Here is a 21,123-nt window from a genome sequence, read left to right as displayed (position 1 = left end):
TTTAATCCCAGCTACTCGGGAGGCTGAGGCAGGAGAATTGCTTGAACCCGGGAGGCAGAGGTTGCAGTGAGCCAAGATCGTGCCATTGCACTCCAGCCTGGGCAACAAGAGTAAAACTCCATCACAAAAAATTAAATAAAATAAAAGTGGGTTCATATTACTGGCTCACAAGTCAGACATTGGGTACCTTTGCAATCATATACTGTGCTGTTTCTGAAAATGTGTGGCTGGTCTCCAACCAGGGCTATAAATGGGCTGGCTGAGCCAGGCCCTATGAGGGCCCACTCTCTTCAGGAATACTGAGACATTACAAATGCACCTGTACTTTCCAGTTGTATGAACAGGTACTTTCCAGTTTTATTTCTCCCACCCATACATCTGTGGTAACTGAAAAATCATTTTAACCATACTGCTATTTGACAGCAAGTTGTCACAGATAAAGATGTAAGTATATTTTCAACCAACACACTGCTAATTAAATTGCTTTATCTGTCTAAACTTGGGCCTCTTGCTACTCATATCCAGTGTTCCTAGTGTCTTCTTCAAATGAGTTGCCTTGTGTTTCATGACCTTGTTTTTGTTCATTACAGTGTGAGCCACTGCCCCATGTTGTGTTGATGCCGGTCTGCCATGCTAGCCTGTCTACCAGGGCCAGGTGACCTGTCCTTTCAGCTTCTTTCTCACACGCAGATGAACACTGGACTTCAGAAATGTAAGTAATCTGGATCCTAGGGAAGCATGTGTGATTCTTTGTTTTTGTCTCTATGTTTGGGCTGTCCCTGAAGCACATCTGGAGTACATTGACCTTGAATTTTGACATTTTTCTTTCTTTCTTTTTTTTTTAAAGACTATGTCTTGCTCTTGTCACCCAGGCTGGAGTGCAATGACGCGATCTTGATCGGCTCTCTGCCACCTCTCCCTCCCAGGTTCAAGCAATTCTCCTGCCTCAGCCTCCCGAGTAGCTGGGATTACAGGTGCCCACCACCATGCCTGGCTAATTTTTGTATTTTTAGTAGAGACAGGGTTTCACCATATTGGCCAGGCTGGTCTCAAACTCCAGATCTCAGGTGATCCCCCTAACTTGGCCTCCCAAAGTGCTGAGCCACTGTGTCCAGCCAGTAGGGGTCTGCTCTAAATTCTGTAATTCCCCGATATATATCAATTTTAATTGTTGCTGATAGCTTTCTGTTGAACAACAAAACCATAAAGAGCTTCAGAGGAAATATATATATATATCACCCTTAAAAAAGGTGTTTCAGTTTGAACCTTCATGGAGAATTTCATGAAAACTCACAGTCCAGATTACTTACTATATCTCTGAAATAAACTGTTTATGCTATTCTCTTGTTTCAAACTCTCTGAGTACAGTCTACCATGGAGACAGACAGTTCCCTTTGGCTTTGCTGCCTGCCTTCTGAGCCAGTATGACTTTAGTTCACAGGAAGTAAAGGAGCTTTTGCCCTCAGAAGAGATGGAGAGCTAGCTTTCTCAGTCTCTCTGGGCATTTTCCTGATAATACACTTTCCAGAAGATTGAGCCTTTAAAATCTGTTATGATTCGTGTCTTAACTTTCTGGAATTGGGGTTTTATACTTCATATTTTCCCAGACTCCTTCCTACCTTCTCTCCCTGTAATACATGATCTGCAAGGAAAAGATTCTATTCTTGGCACATTACCATGTATAGTATCTTCAGGTGTAAAAACAGCCCTAAATTTGGAGTAGACCTTCCATTTAGAGCACAAAGGAGAAATCAGTGAGGCAGCTAGGCTTCCCTTTGATAGAAAAGGTGGCTCAGCACCTTAACTGAATCCCTTATGACAGGGGCTAACAAACTTTCTCTGTAAAGCCTAGATAGCCAATAATTTTAGCTTTGTGGGCCATGTGGTCTGTTGCATCTACTCAACTCTGGCGTTGTAGGGCAAAGGCAGCCACAGACAATAAACAAATGAGGGTGTCTGTGTTCCAATGAAACTTTTTACAAAAAAAACAGCAAATGGAGCAGGCACACAGGCTGTCGTTTGCCAGCCCCTGCCCTGTGAAATCATCATCAGAAGTTAAAAATGGTCCAGCCTTTGGACTTCATTTCTTTGAGGGAGCATAAGACCAGAGCCTGGCTAGTTCTGAAATTTGGCCAGTGAATCCAGCTCTATGTAATAGCTGAAGGTGGTAGTCCTCCTTCTACAGTTGCCTGACACAGTAAAGCAAGCTCTGCTATAGCTTTCTCAACCCAGCCTTTATCTTTTTTTTTTTTTTTTTGAGACGGAGTCTCACTCTGTCACCCATTCTGGAGTGCAGTAGCGCAATCTCGGCTCACTGCAAGCTCCGCCTCGCGGGTTCATGCCATTCTCCTGCCTCAGCCTCCCGAATAGCTGGGACTACAGGTGCCTGCCACCACGCCCAGCTAATTTTTTTTGTATTTTTAGTAGAGACGGGGTTTCACCATGTTAACCAGGATGGTCTCGATCTCCTGACCTCGTGATCTGCCCGCCTCGGCCTCCCAAAGTGCTGCGATTACAGGTGTGAGCCACCGCGCCTGGCCCCCTTTATCTTAATAAGTGATGATTGGGTGATAAAGGTGTTATGTTATACTCCCTAGCCATCCAAGTCAGCATACTAACTGCATTGTGCCTGTTTCTGGGCTTCTGGGGACATAACTGGAGAGGGAACGTACTTAGAGACATGCAATAAGGTGACAAAGAGAAGCTTGCTTTTCTCTAGGTTCCTTAACGCACTCTGACAGCTTTACCCAAAACTACGATATCAAGGGAAAAGCCATTTGGAGGACAGGCAAATTGGCAGCTTTATCTTGGTGTTCACTTTATTTTATTACTTATTCTTTTGTGTTTTTTTTGAGATAGAGTTTTGCTTTGTTGCCTAGGCTGGAGTGCAATGGCATGATCTCAGCTCAACGCAACCTCCACCTACTGGGTTCAAGCGATTCTCTGCCTCAGCCTCCTGAGTAGCTGGGATTACAGGCATGCACTACCATGCCCAGCTAATTTTGTATTTTTAGTAGACACAGGGTTTCTTCATGTTGATCAGGCTGGTCTCGAACTCGCGACTTTAGGTGATCCACCTGCCTTGGCCTCCGAAAGTGCTGGGATTACAGGCATGAGTCACCACACCCAGCCCACTTTATTTTATTTTATTTATTTACTTGAGGTGGAGTTTTGCTCTTGTCGCCCAGGCTGGAGTGCAGTGGTGCCATCTTGGCTTACTGCAACCTCCGCCTCCCGAGTTAAAGTGATTCTCCTGCCTCAGCTTCCTAAGTAGTAGCTGGGATTATAGGCATGTGTTACCATGCCTGGCTAATTTTTGTATTTTTGGTAGAGATGGGGTTTCACCATGCTGGCCAGGCTGGTCTTGAACTCCCATCCTGTGTTACAGGCATTACTGCACCTCGGTGACTCATGGCTGTAACCCTGGCACTTTGGGAGGCCAAGGTGGGCAGATACCCTGAGGTCGGGACTTTGAGAGCAGCCTGGCCAACATGGTGAAACCTCGTCTGTACTAAAAATACAAAAATTAGCCAGGCGTGGTGGTAGGCGCCAGTAATCCCAGCTACTTGGGAGGCTGAGGTGGGAGAATCGCTAGAACTCAGGAGGCAGAGGCAGGAGAATCTCTAGAACCCAGGAGGCAGAGGTTGTAGTGAGCTGAGATCTTGCCATTGCACTCCAGCCTAGGCGACACAGCGAGACTCCATTTCAAAAAAACTAAAAAAAGGCTGGAAGTGGTGGCTTATGCCTGTAATCCCAGCACTTTGGGAGGCCGAGGCAGGCGGATCACAAGGTCAGGAGATCGAGACCATCCTGGCTAACACGGTGAAACCCTGTCTCTACTAAAAATACAAAAAATTAGCTGGGCGTGGTGGCGGGCATCTGTAGTCCCAGCTACTCGGGAGGCTGAGGCAGGAGAATGGCGTGAACCCGGGAGGCGGAACTTGCAGTGAGCCGAGATCACGCCACTGCACTCCAGCCTGGGTGACACAGCGAGACTTGGTCTCAAAAAAAAAACAAAAACAGGCCGGGCGCGGTGGCTCACGCCTGTAATCCCAGCACTTTGGGAGGCCAAGGCGGGCGGATCACAAGGTCAGGAGATCGAGACCACGGTGAAACCCCGTCTCTACTAAAAATACAAAAAATTAGCCGGGCGGGGTTGTGGGCGCCTGTAGTCCCAGCTACTCGGGAGGCTGAGGCAGGAGAATGGCGTGAACCCAGGAGGCGGAGCTTGCAGTGAGCCGAGATTGCGCCACTGCACTCCAGCCTGGGCGACAGAGCGAGACTCCGTCTCAAAAAAAAAAAAAACAAAAACAAAAAATTAGCCAGGCATGGCGGCGGGAGCCTGTAGTGCTAACTATTCAGGAGGCTGAGGCAGGAGAATTGCCTGAACCGGGAGGCAGAGGTTGCAGTGAGCCAAGATCGTGCTACTGCACTCCAGCCTGGGCAACAGAGGGAGATTCCCATCTCAAAAAACAAACAAACAAAAAATGTTTTATGATTCTGCTCTCAGCCTTTCTCTCCTGTCCATCCTCAGGATGGTCTTATAAGTTGCTAGGAACACAAAGTGTGATGTCTGGTGGAGTGGGATGGGTACAGGTGTTTATAGTTTAATGTGCTTTATAACATAAATACAGTCAGCATGAGGCAGGATTGGTGGTCCAGGGTCAGGAGAAGAGAAATGTAGCTTCTTGCCCCAGCACTGTAAGTCATCTGGCTAAATGGCTTTTACCCAGGCTTCAGCTGCCATACGTTCGGAATCACAGGGTTGATCCCTTATAGCTTTTTCTGTTCTCCTCTTCCTTTTCTATGTGTGTAGGAGACAGTAATGTTCTTCCTAACCCAGATTTGTGATTTGCCAGAGGGCTGGCTGGATGAATTAAAGAATATCTTGGCTTGGGGTTAGGTTAGTTGGTGTCAGAAGGATGGCCTCCTACAGCTTTTCTAGATCGTATATTCCATGATGTCACTTCCTTGGAGAGTCCTTAACCATTTTGAAACTTTGTACTCGGAAGTTTTGTTTTTCTTTTTTTTTTTTTTTTGAGACGGAGTCTCCCTCTGTCGCCCAGGCTGGAGTGCAGTGGCCAGATCTCAGCTCACTGCAAGCTCCGCCTCCCAGGTTCACGCCATTCTCCTGCCTCAGCCTCCCGAGTAGCTGGGACTACAGGTGCCCGCCACCTCGCCTGGCTAGATTTTTGTATTTTTTAGTAGAGATGGGGTTTCACCGGGTTAGCCAGGATGGTCTCGATCTCCTGACCTCGTGATCCACCCGTCTCGGCCTCCCAAAGTGCTGGGATTACAGGCTTGAGCCACCGCGCCCGGCCTGTTTTTCTCTGATCCATCTTCCCCCAGTGCCTCAGAAAATGAGTGATTTTGAAATTTTTTCTTTTTTCCCTTTTTTTTTTGAGATGGAGTCTCGCTCTTTCTCCCAGGCTAGAGTGCAGTGGCACGATCTTGGCTCATTGCAAGCTGCTTCTCCTGGGTTCACTCCATTCTCCTGCCTCGGCCTCCCGAGTAGGTGAGACTACAGGCACCCACCACCACGCCCAGCTAATTTTGTTTTTGTGATTTTAGTAGAGACAGGGTTTCACCATGTTAGCCAGGATGGCCTCGATCTCCTGACCTCGTGATCTGCCCACCTCGGCCTCCCAAAGTGTTGGGATTGGCCAGGCGCAGTGCTCAAGCCTGTAATCCCAGCACTTTGGGAGGCCGAGACGGGCGGATCACGAGGTCAGGAGATCGAGACCATCCTCGCTAACACGGTGAAACCCCATCTCTACTAAAAAAAATACAAAAAACTAGCCAGGTGAGGTGGCGGGCCCCTGTAGTCCCAGCTACTCAGGAGACTGAGGCAAGAGAATGGCGTAAACCCGGGAGGCGGAGCGTGCAGTGAGCTGAGATCTGGCCACTGCACTCCAGCCTGGGCGACAGAGCGAGACTCCGTGTCAAACAAAAACAAAAAAACAAAAACAAAGTGTTGGGATTACAGGCATGAACCACAGCGCCCGGCTGGAGTTTCACTCTTGTTGCGCAGGCTGGAGTGCAATGGTGCGATCTCGACTCACCGCAACCTCTGCCTCCGGGGTTCAGGCGATTCTCCTGCCTCAGCCTTCTGGAGTAGCTGGGATTACAGGCATGCGCCACCACGCCTGGCTAATTTTGTATTTTTAGTAGAGAAGGGGTTTCTCCATGTTGGTCAGGCTGGTCTTGAACTCCCAGTCTCAGGTAATCCGCCCGCCTCGGCCTCCCAAAGTGCTGGGATTACAGGCGTGAGCCACCATGCCTGGGCATTTTTTTTTTTTTTTTTTTTTTGAGATGGAGTCTCCCTCTCTTGCCCAGACTGGAGTGCAGTGGCACAATCTTGGCTCACTGCAACCTCCACCTCCTGGATTCAAGCAGTTCTTCTGCCTCAGTCTCTCAAGTAGCTCGGACTACAGGCATGCGCCACCGGAAAGTTTTTCTTTCTTAATCCTCGGCCTCTGCTCTGTATTTCTCCTTCTCAGGATCACAATATAATAATGGCTCTCTAAATATTTACTGTTTGAATGGCTGAAATGATAAAAGGTCCTTGGTCTTTAAGCCATCTTTAGATAACAAACTTTGACCTCCGTCCATGGCAGAGCACTGGGGCTCTGGGGACAAATGCCAAAATTTCCTTCTTTTACTGCTTCTTTATATGCATATCTGCCTCCTAGTGGAGGGACCTTTAAATGGCAGATTGACCCAATGACTGGATAAACTCATAGAAATAATAGCTAACATTTGTCAAGCTGCTACCATGTGCCAGGCACTATATTGAATGTTTTCACATATGTTCTCACTCATTCCTCAAAAATTCTGTATGGAAGACTCTCTTGTCTTTGTCACAAGGATAAGGCATAGAGGGTTTGTCACTTGCCAGTGCCACATGACTGTCCTGTAACTGGCCCATACTCAGCTCAGACTACAAAATCTGTGTTTCAAATACATTGCCTGTGCCTCTCTGCCTACAGATAGAGGTTCCTGCTACCTATGTTACCTATGCCCTCTGACCTTCAAAATAGAAGGATGAACAGAGAGGTCTCCATTGGGAGGACTGGATTTCAGGCAGAAAATTTCCTCCAGTCCATCCTGGAATAGACAGCAGTGCTTTCTGTTACATTTAACTCTCAGGCTGAAGGCCAGGGTGTCCTGCAGTTGGGGCTTCCTTAGTCAGTTTTCTTTGTGTTGCCTGTGGTCATACTCAGCCACATCTGCTATCCTTGAATAATAACTATTGACCATCATAGTTCCTGTTCACATAGCATTTTCATTGAAATGAAAATGCTCATTTAGTGAAAATGTTCACTGACTCTCTTGATCTTAGTAATTCTGTGAAGTAGGAGAGCAATGGCCGGGCGCGGTGGCTCACGCCTGTAATCCCAGCACTTTGGGAGGCCGAGACGGGCGGATCACGAGGTCAGGAGATCGAGACCATCCTGGCTAACACGGTGAAACCCCGTCTCTACTAAAAAATACAAAAAACTAGCCGGGCGAGGTGGCGGGCGCCTATAGTCCCAGCTACTCGGGAGGCTGAGGCAGGAGAATGGCGTGAACCCAGGAGGCGGAGCTTGCAGTGAGCTGAGATCCGGCCACTGCACTCCAGCCTGGGTGACAGAGCGAGACTCCGTCTCAAAAAAAAAAAAAAAAAAAAAAAAAAAGAAGAAGTAGGAGAGCAGAATTCATCCCTGTTGATAATTGAGGAATGACAGGCTCTCAGTATGGGCAGATGATGAAGCTAATACTTGAATACAGGTTTCTCTAACCCTTTACAAACTACAGATTTCCTATTCCCTACATTGTCTATGTCTCTATTAATGACACTATTGGTACAAGCTATTTAAGTAAGTTGCTTACAAAGCTGTGGTATCTGTGTTGACTGTGTAGTTATGGAAATACATTACAGAAGAAAATAAGTAGTCAGGGTGCCTGTGTGGGGGCTGTGATAAGTGTTGAGAAAACTTTTTTTTTTTTGAGATGGAGTCTTGCTCTGTCGCCCAGGCTGGAGTACAGTGGCTTGATCTCAGCTCCCTGCTGCAAGCTCCGCCTCCCGGATTCAGGCCATTCTCCTGCCTCAGCCTCCCAAGTAGCTGGAACTATAGACACCCACCACCACACCTGGCTAATTTTTTTGTTTGTTTTTGTATTTTTTGTAGAGACAGGGTTTTACTGTGTTAGCCAGGATGGTCTCGATCTCCTGACCTCATGATCTGCCCGCCTCAGCCTCCCAAAGTGCTGGGATTACAGGCGTGAGCCACCGCGCCCAGCCACTGTTTTTTTTTTTTTTTTTTTTAAGATGGAGTCTTACTCTTTCGCCCCAAGTTGGAGTGCAGTGGTGCCATCTTGGCTCACTGCAACTCCCGCCTCCTGGGTTTAAGCAATTCTCTGCCTCAGCCTCCTGAGTAGCTGGGATTACAGGCGCCTGCCACCATGCCTGGCTAATTTTTTTGTATTTTTTTTAGTAGAGATGGGGTTTCTCCATCTCGGCCAGGCTGGTCTTAAACTCCTGACCTCGTGATCCACCCACCTCAGCCTCCCAAAGTGCTGGGATTACAGGTGTGGCTCACACATCTCAGCCACCATGCCCAGCTGAGAAAACCTTTCTTTTTTTTTTTTTGACATGGAGTCTCGCTCTGTCGCCCAGGCTGGAGTGCAGTGGCACAATCTTGGCTCACTGCAACCTCCACCTACCAGGTTCAAGCAATTCTCCTGCCTCAGCCTCCCAAGTAGCCGGGACTACAGGCGCGCTCCACCATCTGCAGCTAATTTTTTGTATTTTTAGTAGAGACGGGGTTTCACCATGCTGGGCAGGGTGGTCTTGAACTCCTGACCTCGTGATCCACGCACTTTGGCCTCCCAAAGTGCTGGGATTACAGGCTTGAGCCACCGCGCCCAGCGGAAAACTGTTATTTTTAAGGGTTAGGCTTAAGTCTGGTACGTGAGGTAGATGGTGCTGTATTCCCAGAATGATACCCCTTTTTTGTTCAATACACTGTACTCATCCTTGGGGTTCTTCTTTAACAAAGCTACTGCAGCCTTGTGGCCACCCTCCCTACCCTCATTTCACTTTATTTCTGAATCATTTGACAGCCCTCTTCACCATTGTCAGTATCAGTGGAGACAGGACAAAGAAAACTAATCAATGTGGATAAGTGCCCCTTCCATACTCCTGCATGAGGCCAAGCTTCCCCCTTGTCTCTGCTAGAAAAAAACTGAGCTCAGAGTTGGTACTAACTTGGAACAAAGGGACTCTTCTATTCATCAAGGTACTATACGACTTCTACTTGGATTTCAAGGAGAGAAGCCCACCAGCATGAAGGTGGGTTAGGTTTAAAGCACTGTGCTAGGAGTATCATATGAGATTTTGACCAATAAGACAGATAGGTACAGTGGTTGACCAAGGCAGCTTCTATTGGAATTCTGGTGTCTTGAGTTTAGGGACTTTCTCTTAACCAGTGATCCCAGACTTTTTTGCCAGTATTTGAAAGCATAGACCTGTTTTGGGGGCTGGGGATGCCTGGCCCTTTTTGCTCAGATCTGCTTATGAGCATGGGCCCAAATCTCTCTGCTGTTCCTGACTTAAGCTTTCTTTTCCTGCTTTCCAGAGCAGGAGTTTCTAAGCTGTTGCTAACCAGCATTATCACCAAACAAAGGCAGCTGTACCCATTTTCCTTCTAATACCCTCATTAGCCTACCTCTGTTCTAGGTAATGCCCAGTGACATGACGTTGAATGGGGTCTCCTTTGGGCCAAGGCCACCTGAGGCCACAAGCTGGGCATTCAGTCAGATTAGTCGTTGGCATATCCTCCTGCCTTTTGCAAGGGGAGGAAGTAAAGAGAGAGTCAGCTAGCTGAACCTGGGCTTCTAGCCAAGCCAGTTCTGCTTTGGGCAGTTTGTGTACTCACTCATTCAGCAAGCATTTATTAGGCACCTTTTGTGTATACTCAGGGGAGACCCTCCCTCAGAGACAGACAGAGTGGAGCAGAGCCCCCTTGCAGGAGCTTGGCATCCTTAAAGAGCCCTTGTTCTCGGAACCTTTTCCTTTTTGACTGGAAGCCGGACATCCGCTGAGCCCCCTGATGGGAGGCAGCAGGAGATGGGAACAAAGAGACTGTTAACATTAATGAGGCACACCAAGTGGGCATTTCCGCAGTCTCCAAAGGAAGGCAGGTTTTTCCTCTTTCTTTTTGGAAAGTGACAGCTGACATGGACCAAATACAGACTATTTTTGGCTCTCAGGACTGAAAGGACTGAAAGATGCTCTGAATCCTTTCTTCTCAATTCCCTCCCTGCTGCCCTGTCATTATTATCTTCCTTCTCTAGCAAATAAATAAAGCCTTTGATCCTCACCCAGTCAGGCATAGAGTGAACTGTAAATAAAAGTGAACTTGTGACATGGGGAAGGGGAGAGATGTTGGCAGCTTATTCCTCTGCTCCTGAAAGGAAGCATTCTGTCTACTGTTCCAGGGTGCCCACCCAGTGGGCAAAGCCCCCCAGCTGCCAAGATGCAAGGGAAAGCTGATGCCTCATTGTTCCCTGCAGACTAAAGAGTCATAGCTCTGGGTACCCTCTAGACTGAAGGGCCACCATGGCCTTGACAAGGAGCTTTGCTTAGAACTTTCTACCCCCAGGCCACATGGGCTGGTAGAGTTCCAGACCCTGCATTTCTCTCTCTCTCTTTTTTTTTTTTTTTTCTTTTTCTGAGACAGAGTCTTGCTCTATTGCCCAGGCTGGAATGCAGTGGTGCAATGTCGGCTTACTGCAACCTTCGCCTCTTGGGTTCAAGCAAGCAATTCTCCTGCCTCAGCCTCCCAAGTAGCTGGGATTACAGGTGCCTGCCACCCTGCCTGGCTAATTTTTGTATTTTTAGTAGAGACGGGGTTTCACCATGTTGCCCAGGCTGGTCTTGAACTTCTGACGGAACTCAGATGATCCACCCGCCTTGGCCTCCCAAAATGCTGGGATTTACAAGTGTGAGCTACAGTGTCCAGCGACCCTGCATTTCTATGTATGGCGAGAGCTCTCGGTTACCTGAGAATTGACCAAATTCTGGTTCTCCAAGATATGAGACTTCGAAAGATGCTTTGCTGTTCTGATCTCTACTTACCTCATTTACAAAATGGAAATGATGGTAGTGCCTGCTTCTAGAGCAATAGTGAGGATTCACTGAGATGGCCTGTCACCTAGCACAAGACCTGGCCCACTATAAGCACTTACTGCACACTAGCAGTGATTGTTAATATGAAGACTGAAGCTGGGTTTAGAATGAAGGCTACCGATGACAATCTAGTCACTTCCCTACCCTACCCCAGGCCCTCAGAAGGGGAATCTAGAAGGGCTGGTTGCCTTGGCACTGATGAGCTCCCTCTCCCTCTTTGCTCTCCTTCCCATTCTCTCTCTCTAGGGGACACTACACAGAAAATGAGAACTGCTCACTATCCTACCCCAGCCGAATTGGATGCATATGCTAAGAAGGTCGCAAACAACCCACTGACTATAAAAATCTTCCCCAACAGTGTGAAGGTTCCCCAGCGGAAACACGTTCGTCGTACTGTGAACGGCCTCGACACATCAGCCCAGCGCTACAGCCCCTACCCGACACAGGCTGCCACCAAGGCAGGCCTGCTTGCCATTGTCAAAGTGCCAGCCAAAAGCATACTCAAGGACTTTGACGGCACCCGAGCCCGGTTGCTCCCTGAGGCCATCATGAACCCCCCAGTGGCACCGTATGCTACTGTGGCACCCAGCACTTTAGCCCACCCCCAGGCCCAGGCTCTGGCCCGCCAGCAGGCCCTGCAGCATGCACAGACCCTGGCCCATGCCCCTCCCCAGACGCTGCAGCACCCTCAGGGTATCCCGCCACCCCAGGCACTGTCCCACCCTCAGAGCCTCCAGCAGCCTCAGGGCCTGGGCCACCCTCAGCCCATGGCCCAAACCCAGGGCTTGGTCCACCCTCAGGCCCTGGCTCACCAGGGTCTCCAGCACCCCCACAATCCTTTGCTGCATGGAGGCCGGAAGATGCCAGACTCAGATGCCCCCCCGAATGTGACCGTGTCTACCTCAACTATCCCCCTTTCAATGGCGGCCACTCTGCAGCACAGCCAGCCCCCGGACCTGAGTAGCATCGTGCACCAGATCAACCAGTTTTGCCAGACGAGGGCAGGCATCAGCACTACCTCAGTGTGTGAGGGCCAGATTGCCAACCCCAGCCCCATTAGTCGCAGTCTGCTCATCAATGCAAGCACCCGGGTGTCGACCCACAGCGTCCCCACACCAATGCCTTCATGTGTGGTCAATCCCATGGAGCACACCCATGCGGCCACTGCCGCGTTGCCTGCTGCAGGTCCTGTCAACCTGCCCACAGGCATCTCTCGCGCCCCCACTGGCTACTCTAGCGACCTCAAGCCAGTCACCTGGAACCAGCACCAGCTGGCCCACCTACAACAGATGTGCAGCGAGGCTGGTGGGACGCCAGCCCCTGGCCTGACAGGCAAGCATGCAGCAGGACGCGAGTTGGCAGGGCCTGGCTTTGTGGGCAAAGCCCCTGCCTACCCGCAAGAACTCTGCCTGGCGCCGTCCTTCCATCTGAAGCCACCCCTGGAAAAGCCGACCCCATCCCCACCAGTCAACGGCATGGCAGCCCCATTGGCCTACCCCAATGGCCACTACTTCCAACCCCTGTGGAACAACATTCTGCCCACTCCCAATAGCGACAGCTCGGGGTCTCAGGACCTCGCCATGCCGTTCCACGGTGGGCAGCCCACAGGTGCACCCCTCGACTGTGCAGCAGCTCCCGGGGCCCACTACCGAGCAGGGACCGGGGGCGGTCCAGTGGCAAGCCAGAACAGCTTAATGCAAACAGTGGATTACCTAAGTGGGGATTTCCAACAGGCCTGCTTCCGAGAACAGAGCCTGGCCATGCTGAGCAAGGCCCACCGAGCCCCTGGCAACCGAGCCCCCGATCCCACAGAGAGTCGAAGTCTTCATATTCAGCACCCAGGGTATAGATAGGTAGCCCTGCTGCCCTCCACGTGCAACACATCATACATCACCCTCCTAGGTTTAGTCTTTTAAGTAACTGGATAGTTTCAAAGTTTCACTGCTCCAGTGTGATCATTCTTAGATGTCTAAGAAAGGGAATTTGGTGGGATCTAACTGGGGACAGAAGGAGTCCTCTCATCCTCCCCTCCAGCAACTTTTGGTTTTATGTTAGAAGCTAACCCCAAGCTCAGGCTTTTCTCTCCACTGACTGCCTGTCAGCTATTCTCCCCACCTTGGCCATTTCCAGCCAGCTCCCAGCCATCTTTTCTTGAACCTCTTCCTGTTTCCCTTAGGATGACTGAGGTGTGGGCTGAGGGAATGCCCTAGTTGAGGTAGTGGAGGTGCTCAGGCCCCTAAGCCAGACCTCTACCTGTTGCTACCGCCCTTCCCCTCCCTCCAGGACTAAGAAGCAAGATTTCCCAAGTGCTCTGAAAGCTAATTCCTTATTCACCCAAAGATCTCAAATCAAAGCTGATCCAGTCTTCATGTCCTTCCAGTTTCTTTCCATTCCTTAAGGCTTTGTTTTGTGTCTATATTGATCCCGCAGCCACTGCACTTGGCCATGCCACACGTGATCTCAAGGGCATCTTGGAAGTATTTGACCATTTCATGAGATATGGGGGAAAAAAGTCTTTGTATTGGCATCTTGGTTCCAGACTCCCCTTTCCAAACCTAGAAAAATACAATGTACCCAAGTATACCCAAGATCCCTTTCTTACTGTTGCCTATCCCCTAACTCACCTGCCCACAGCCCCCATCCTTTCCCCTTCAACAAAAACAAAACCTACCTTACTTGAGGAATGAGGTAGGTAAGGAATGATCACATTGGAGTTTGGGATTAAAAACACCAAAAAAAAAAAAAAAAAAAAAGCATTTGGTTCTCTACACTGGCTAAGAATATTGCTCTACACTGTAAGTTTTAAATGTTAGTTTCTGTATGAATGTAGTGTGGGTTTGAGTAGCATTGTGTGTGAGTGGCCCCACAGGTACATTCACCCTCTAGTGCAGCCCCTCAGTTTAATGAAGAAAACAAAACAAAAAAAAAACACAAAGCCTTAAGCTCTTTGAATACTTCCTTTACCAAATGAGCATGGTTCTAACACCTGGAGGTGGGCCTACATTGGGAACAGCCCCTCCTGCCCTCTGTCCATTCTTAGAGCATACCTTCATCCACTCCATGCTCAGCACGTCTCATCCCAAGCGACAATTAGTTGGCTAGAAACACTTTTCTGTAATTTTAAGCTTAGATTGTTTTGTTATAAATTTTTGCACCCTTCTGTTAAAGATGCAGAATGGGCGTTTTTATTTTTCACAGATGAAATAAGCCCTCACCTTTCCTCTTGTCTCTGGCGAATGTCAGCTGATGGTTCTTATTTAAGGTTTTGCATTTTGTTCACTATCCACTACTGTTCGTTAGCCAGAAATTCTCTCGTGATCTGGAGCAATGTGACTGAAGACCAGTTTTTAAGTTATGTGTTGGCAAGTTGCCTTATATTTAAAAGGAAAAAGAAAAAAAAAAGAAAAGCCTGATTGTGTTATGCCAAATGATAGCAACATGAAGTCCTAATTTATTGTTCCCAGTTGTTTTTCTGCTGTCTGTGAACACTGGTACCTCCCTGTCCTGAGCCCTCAGGAGCACCTGCAGCTTCTGGCTTAATGCCTTCTCCCAAGGTGTTGGCCACCACCTCACCCAGGGCCCTCTTCCAGTTCCTGCTTTTCTGAGTCAGATTTAAAGAGCACCACTGTCTTCCCCCTATCCCTTGCTTGATCTCCACAACAGATATTCTTGGCTGTATTTTTTTTTCCTCCCCAGTACCTCTCCCTGAAAGGTGAGCTGCCATTTTAGGAAATTGGACCAGACACCAACTTGGGGGCTTTAAGTCAAACAACCTCAAACCCATCTCTTCCTGTGTAGGGGTGCAAGTCTTTGAAACTCTCACTCCCACCCCTAGTCTGCATGGAAAATGTACTGTGATCCCCTTGCCCCCTACTGCCCTCGCCTTTGGTGTGAGATGTTCCCTCTATTGGAGTTCAGCCTGAGTCCCTCTCCCCTCTGCCAGCCAACCCCCAGCCAGCAATAAGGGTCCAAGCCAGGGCCTCCTCTCCACACTCCCTGTCTCCATCCCACACTACCCTAGGGAATACCTGGATTCCCCACTCTATCCACATACTGTAGCATTCATTCTCCATCTCTCTCACCTCACCTGTGGTGGTTTATGGGTGTGATGGGGTTTTTAAGATTATTATAAACCAGTAAAAGGAAAAAAACCTTGTTTTCTGACCTTGTTCTATTCGTTTGCTGCTGTGAATGTTTGAGGCAACTTTTTCTTTTAACAGTTTCTAACATACCTCGCTTGCTAGGAGTAATTCCTTATTTTTAAAAGGGGGACCCCTGTAATATGCATCCCACCCAGAAGCCATCTCCAAATCCATTGTTTCAGGCCAGGTGCTGTGGTGATTGTAGACAGTTCTTCAATGAAACCCTGGACACAGGGAACCCGGCTGACAGGCCCTCTCCCCGGGCAGGAATGCTATGGGCTTACTGTGAAGTTTGATGGATAAGTGTGGTTTGCTGTCCCTCACTGGAGGCCCAAAAGGTCCTGCCATTTGCACTCCAAGGGCCGTCCAAGTCATTGAGAAATGGGGATCTGGTGGTTTTGTTTTGTTTGAGGCAAAGTCTCACTCTGTCGCCCAGGCTGGAGTCCAATGGCACGATCCTGGCTTGCTGCAACCTCTGCTTCCCAGGTTCAAGCGATTCTTCTGTCTCAGCCTCCTGAGTAGCTGGGATTATAGGCGCTCGGCTAATTTTTTGTATTTTTAGTAGAGATGGGGTTTCACCATGTTGGCCAGGCTGATCTCGAACTCCTGACCTCAAGTGATTCACCTGCCTCGGCCTCCCAAAGTGCTGGGATTACAGGCGTGAGCCACCGTGCCTGGCCAAGAAATGGGGATCTGGTCTGTTAATAACCCAACCTAAAACTTCAAACCTCCTTCTCCCATTTCCAACACTGAAAATTCTGAGGGCCTCTGACAGAGGTGAAGGTGACAGGCACTGTTATCTGCAACATAACTGGCTCCTCTTGGTGATTCCAGTTTTCTTACGTTGAATTTTGGATAACTTTTTTTTTTGTCTGCAGAGGGGAAAAAAAAAAAAATAAGTGATTGTGGCCGGGTGCAGTGGCTCATGCCTGTAATCCCAGCACTTTGGGAGACCAAAGCAGGTGGATCATCTGAGGTCAAGAGTTCAAGACCAGCCTGACCAACATGGCAAAACCCAGTCTCTAACAATACAAAAATTAGCTGGACATGGTGGCACGCGCCTGTAATTCCAGCTACTCAGGAAGGTGAGACAGGAGAATTGCTTGAACCCAGGAGGCAGAGGTGGCAGTGAGCCGAGATTATGCCACTGCACTCCAGCCTGGGTGACAGAGTGAGACTCCGTCTCAGAAAAATTTAAAAAAAAAAAAAAAAAAAAAAAAGTGAATGCAGTTACCCTTCTCTTCTGCTGAGCTTGGGTTTGAGCTAAGATGTAATGGAGGGAAAAACTGATTCTGGCTGGGTGCGGTGGCTCATGCCTGTAATTCTAGCTCTTTGGGTGGCTGAAGTGGATTGCTTGTGCCCAGGGGTGAAACCCTGTCTCTTCAAAAAATTGTAAAAAGTTGGGTGTGATGGTACATATCTGTAGTCCCAGCTATTTAGGAGGCTGAAGTGGGAGGATTCCTCAAGCCTGGGAGTTTAAGGCTGCAATGCCACTATCTGGGTGACAGGAGTGACCCCCAGCTCTACCATCCTGGCCAACATGGTGAAACCCCGTCTCTACTAAAAATACAAGAATTAGCCAGGTGTGGCGCCGGGTGCCTGTAGTCCCAGCTACTCAGGAGGCTGAGGCAGGAGAATCACTTGAACCTGGGAGGTGGAGGTTGCAGTAAGCCAAGATTGTGCCACTGCACTCCAGCCTGGACGACACAAGCAAAAACTCCATCAAAAAAGAAAAACGAAAATTGAGGTTTGGCGCAGTGGCTCACTTCTGTAATCCCAGCACTTTGGGAGGCTGAGGCCAGCCAGATCACCTAAGGTCAGGAGTTCAAGACCAGCCTGACCAACATGGTGAAACCCTGTCTCTACTAAAAATACAAAAATAAGCCAGGTGTGGCGGGGGTGCCTGTAGTCCCAGCTACTCAGGAGGCTGAGGCAGGAGAATCACTTGAACCCGGGAGGCGGAGGTTGCAGTGAGCTAAGATTGCACCACTGCACTCCAGTCTGGATGACAAGAGCAAAAACTCCATCAAAAAAAAAAAAAAAAAGAAAATTGAGGCTTGGCGTGGTGGCTCATCTCTGTAATCACAGCACTTTGGGAGGCCGAGGCCAGCCAGATCACCTTAGGTCAGGAGTTCGAGACCAGCCTGGCCAACATGGTAAAATCCGTGTCTACTAAAAATACAGAAATTAGCCAGGTGTGGTGGCGGGGGCTAATCCCAGCTACTCGGGAGGCTGAGGCAGGAGAATTGCTTGTGAACCCGGGAGGCAGAGGTTACAGTGAGCTGAGATCGCGCCACTGCACTCCAGTCTGGGCAAAAAGGGTGAGACTCTGTCTCAAAAAAATAATTAAAATAAAATAAATTTATTGCACAAGATGCGGGATTCAGGGAGGGTAGAATCAGACCCTTGGTGGCAAGAGTCCACAGGTGGCTTCCTGAATGCTTACGGAGCTAAAGCACCCAGCCATCTTGCTCACACCCTTTTCTGCAGGGTAGTTTTTCTTTGTTTGTTTGTTTTGAGATGGAGTCTTGCTCGGCCACCATGCCCGGCTAACTTTTTTTTTTTAGTAGAGATGGGGTTTCACCGTGTTAGCCAGGATGGGGGTGCTTTTTTTTTTTCTTGAGACAATCTCTCGCTCTGTCGCTCAGGCTGGCAGTGGCACGATCTTGGCTCACTGCAACCTCCACCTCCTGAGTTAAAGTGATTCTCCTGCCTCAGCCCCCTGAGAAGCTGGGACTACAGATGTGTGCCACCACACCCAGGTCTTTTTTTTTTTTTTTTTTTGGCGGGGGGGAGACAGAGTCTCGCTCTGTTGCCCAGGCTGGAGTGCAGTGGCACGGTCTCAGCTCACTGCAAGCTCTGCCTCCCGGGTTCACGCCATTCTGCCTCACCCTCCTGAATAGGTGGGACTACAGACGCCCGCCACCACGCCCGGCTAATTTTTTTTTTTTTTTTTTGAGATGGAGTCTTGCTCTGTCACCCAGGCTGGAGTGCAGTGGCAAAATCTCGGCTCACTGTAACCTCCGCCTCCTGGGTTCACACCATTCTCCTGCCTCAGTATCCCGAGTAGCTGGGACTATAGGCGCTCACCACTACGCCCGGCTAATTTTTTGTATTTTTTAGTAGACACGGATTTCACTGTCTTAACAAGGATGGTCTCGATCTCCTGACCTTGTAATCCGCCTGCCTCAGCCTCCCAAAGTGCTGGGATTACAGGCGTGAGCCACCGGGCCCAGCCTTTTTTTTGTGTGTGTGTATTTTTAGTAGAGATGGGATTTCACCTTGTTAGCCAGGATGGTCTTGATCTTCTGACCTCGTGATCCACCTGTCTCAGCCTCCCAAAGTGCTGGGATTACAGGCGTGAGCCACCGTGCCCAGGCGGTAATTTTTGTATTTTTAGTGGAGATGGGGTTTCGCCATGTTGGTCAGGCTGGTCTCGAACTCCTGACCTTGTGATCCACCCACCTCAGCCTCCCAAAGTGCTGGGATTACAGGCGTGAGCCACTGTGCCCGGCCCAGGGTGCTCTTTTGTGAAAGTGTTTTGACTCCTTTATGCCTCATGCCACCTCTGTGAAAGAAAGCTGTCTTCTGCCTGTGTCAGATAAGATCTGCAGTCGGCCTAAAAGCATAGAGCTAGACAGTAAAGTACAGTGCTTCCTCCAGAGTGAATGATTCCTGGGCTGAGGTAGATCCTTGGGGAGTGCGGCTCACACTTTCATTGCAGAACATGGCCTGCAATCTGCAAGTTATGACTAGCACTGAATGAGGGCCAGGTGTGCGAGGCTTGCAGAGTATGGGGTTAACAGCCCCCATTGTTTGCACACAACTCTAGGAGGCACCATCTAGACTATGTGAATGTTACCCCCGGAATCATGCAGTGGCAGTGTCCTGGGCAGCAGAGGAGCCCAAGTTTGACACAAGTGCCCAGCTTATTTATTTATTTATTTTGAGACGGAGTCTCACCATGTTGCCCAGGCTGGAGTTCAGTGGTGCAATCTCAGCTCACTGCAACCTCCACTTCCCAGGTTCAAGTGATTTCTGCCTCGGCCTCCCAAGTAGCTGGGACTACAGGTGTGTGCCTCCATGCCCAGCTTTTTTTTTTTTTTTTTGAGATGGAGTTTCACTTTGTTGCCCAGGCTGGAGTGCGGTGGCGTGATCTCAGCTCACTGCAACCTCCACCTACCAGGTTCAAGCGATTCTCCAGTCTCACCCTCCCAAATAGGTGTGATTACAGGCACCCGCCACCAAGCCCAGCTAAGTTTTCTGCATTTTTAGTAGAGACTGTGTTTTACCACGTTGGCCAGGCTGGTGTCAAACTCCTGACCTCAGGTGATCCGCTCGCCTCAGCCTCCCAAAGTGTTGGGATTACAGGCATGAGCCACCGTGCCCGGGTCCTTGTATTTTTTTTGTAGATATGGGGCATCTCCCCTTTGTTGCCCAGGCTGATCTCCAACTCGGGCTCCCAAAGCGCTGGGATTATAGGCGTCAGCCACTGTGCCCGGTCAGGTGTGTAGCTGGGATTCTGGAAGGGTGTTTCAGCCTGTTGCCTGAAAGCATTTATGCTGCTGGAGCCCGTGGCTGCCTCTACCAGTCTCCAGGCATCACCATACCAAGAGGTTTATCTGGTGAAGAGGCCCAGCTCTAGTTTCTCAGCCAGGGCCCCACTTCTCCCTACATAGGTCGATTTGACGTTTTTGAAAAGACTGGGCTAGATGATGAGCTCCCCAGCCTGGCTCACCGAGGCTTAGTCCTGTCACCCAATAAAGGCTTTTTTGTTTGTTTGTTTGAGACGGAGTCTCCCTCTCTTACCAGGCTGGAGTGCAATGGAGCCATCTCGGCTCACTGCAACCTCCCCCTCCCAGGTTCAAGCGATTCTCCTGCCTCAGCCTCCCGAGTAGCTGGGACTACAGGTGCATGCCACCACACCCAGCTAATTTTTTTTTGTATTTGTAGTAGAGATGAAGTTTTACCATGTTAGCCAGGATGGTCTCAATCTCCTGACCTCATGATCCGCCCACCTCGGCCTCCCAAAATGCTGGGATTACAGGTGTGAGTGAGCCACTGTGCCCAGCCCAAGGCCTTTTTTTTTTTTTGAGACAGGGTCTGGCTCTGCCACACAGGCTGGAGTGCAGTAGCGCAATCTCAGCTCACTTTAACCTCTGCCTCCTGGGCTCAAGCCATCCTCTCACCTCAGCCTCCCGAGTAGCTAGTCATATGCAGCAGAGACTGAGGTTTTTTGTTTTTTTCAAAAAAAAACCCCTCGGTCTCTACGTGGGAAGAGAAATAACTACAGCCCTTGAACCTTCCCTTACTAATGATTCTTGTACATAACAGCCTCTTCTCAGGGTTAGGCAAGACAGTAAAGCACTGTGTACTGACCAGTTCATTTAATCTTTACAGTAAATCTGGGAGGTGAGCTGGCTTTCACCAGTGAGGGTAATGGAGGACCTACGTCGCTCAGAAACTTGCCAAAAGCAAGCACAACGACCCACACCTATTGCCAAAATTAGAGGAAGCTACAACTTCTAGGGACTACTGGAGTTAAAACAGAATCCAGGCCCTGCCCGAACCCGCAGAAGAATCATTTATCAGTCACTCCTCTGTGTTTCATCGGTGAAACGTAGATAATCACACGCACCCACAGAGGCCCATAAGAAAGGCCGATGATAGACAGAAGAAAATCCAAGTGCCTTAAACATCTTGAAGGCCCCTTGTGCTCAACATCCAGTCCACTGGATGCGGCTGGGGTTCGGAGTTAAAAAGCATTCACTAAGCCCTTACTCTGGGACAAGAACATGCATTGCCTCA

General features: G+C 49.2%; 1 protein-coding gene across 11 annotated transcripts in view; it reads left to right on the top strand.

Moving 5' to 3' along the window:
* FAM222B (family with sequence similarity 222 member B) overlaps positions 1 to 15,329 on the top strand; it is a 97,519-nt gene extending 82,190 nt beyond the window's left edge. For 6 of the 11 annotated variants that reach the window (XM_005583267.5, XM_005583266.5, XM_015438064.4 and 3 more), the window contains 2 exons: positions 591 to 712; positions 11,420 to 15,329. In XM_005583267.5, the coding sequence (XP_005583324.1) occupies positions 631 to 712; positions 11,420 to 13,026 (1,689 nt within the window). In that variant the 5' untranslated portion in view covers positions 591 to 630 and the 3' untranslated portion in view covers positions 13,027 to 15,329. The remainder of the gene's footprint in view (positions 1 to 590; positions 713 to 11,419) is intronic. The other 5 variants (XM_015438069.4, XM_065532316.2, XM_074018863.1 and 2 more) reach the window with 1 other exon arrangement.
* The last annotated feature ends 5,794 nt before the right edge of the window (positions 15,330 to 21,123 follow it).

The sequence above is a fragment of the Macaca fascicularis genome, chromosome 16 (assembly GCF_037993035.2).
Source record: "Macaca fascicularis isolate 582-1 chromosome 16, T2T-MFA8v1.1".
Taxonomy (NCBI): Eukaryota; Metazoa; Chordata; class Mammalia; order Primates; family Cercopithecidae; genus Macaca; species Macaca fascicularis.
This window is presented reverse-complemented; position numbering and strand designations above follow the sequence as displayed.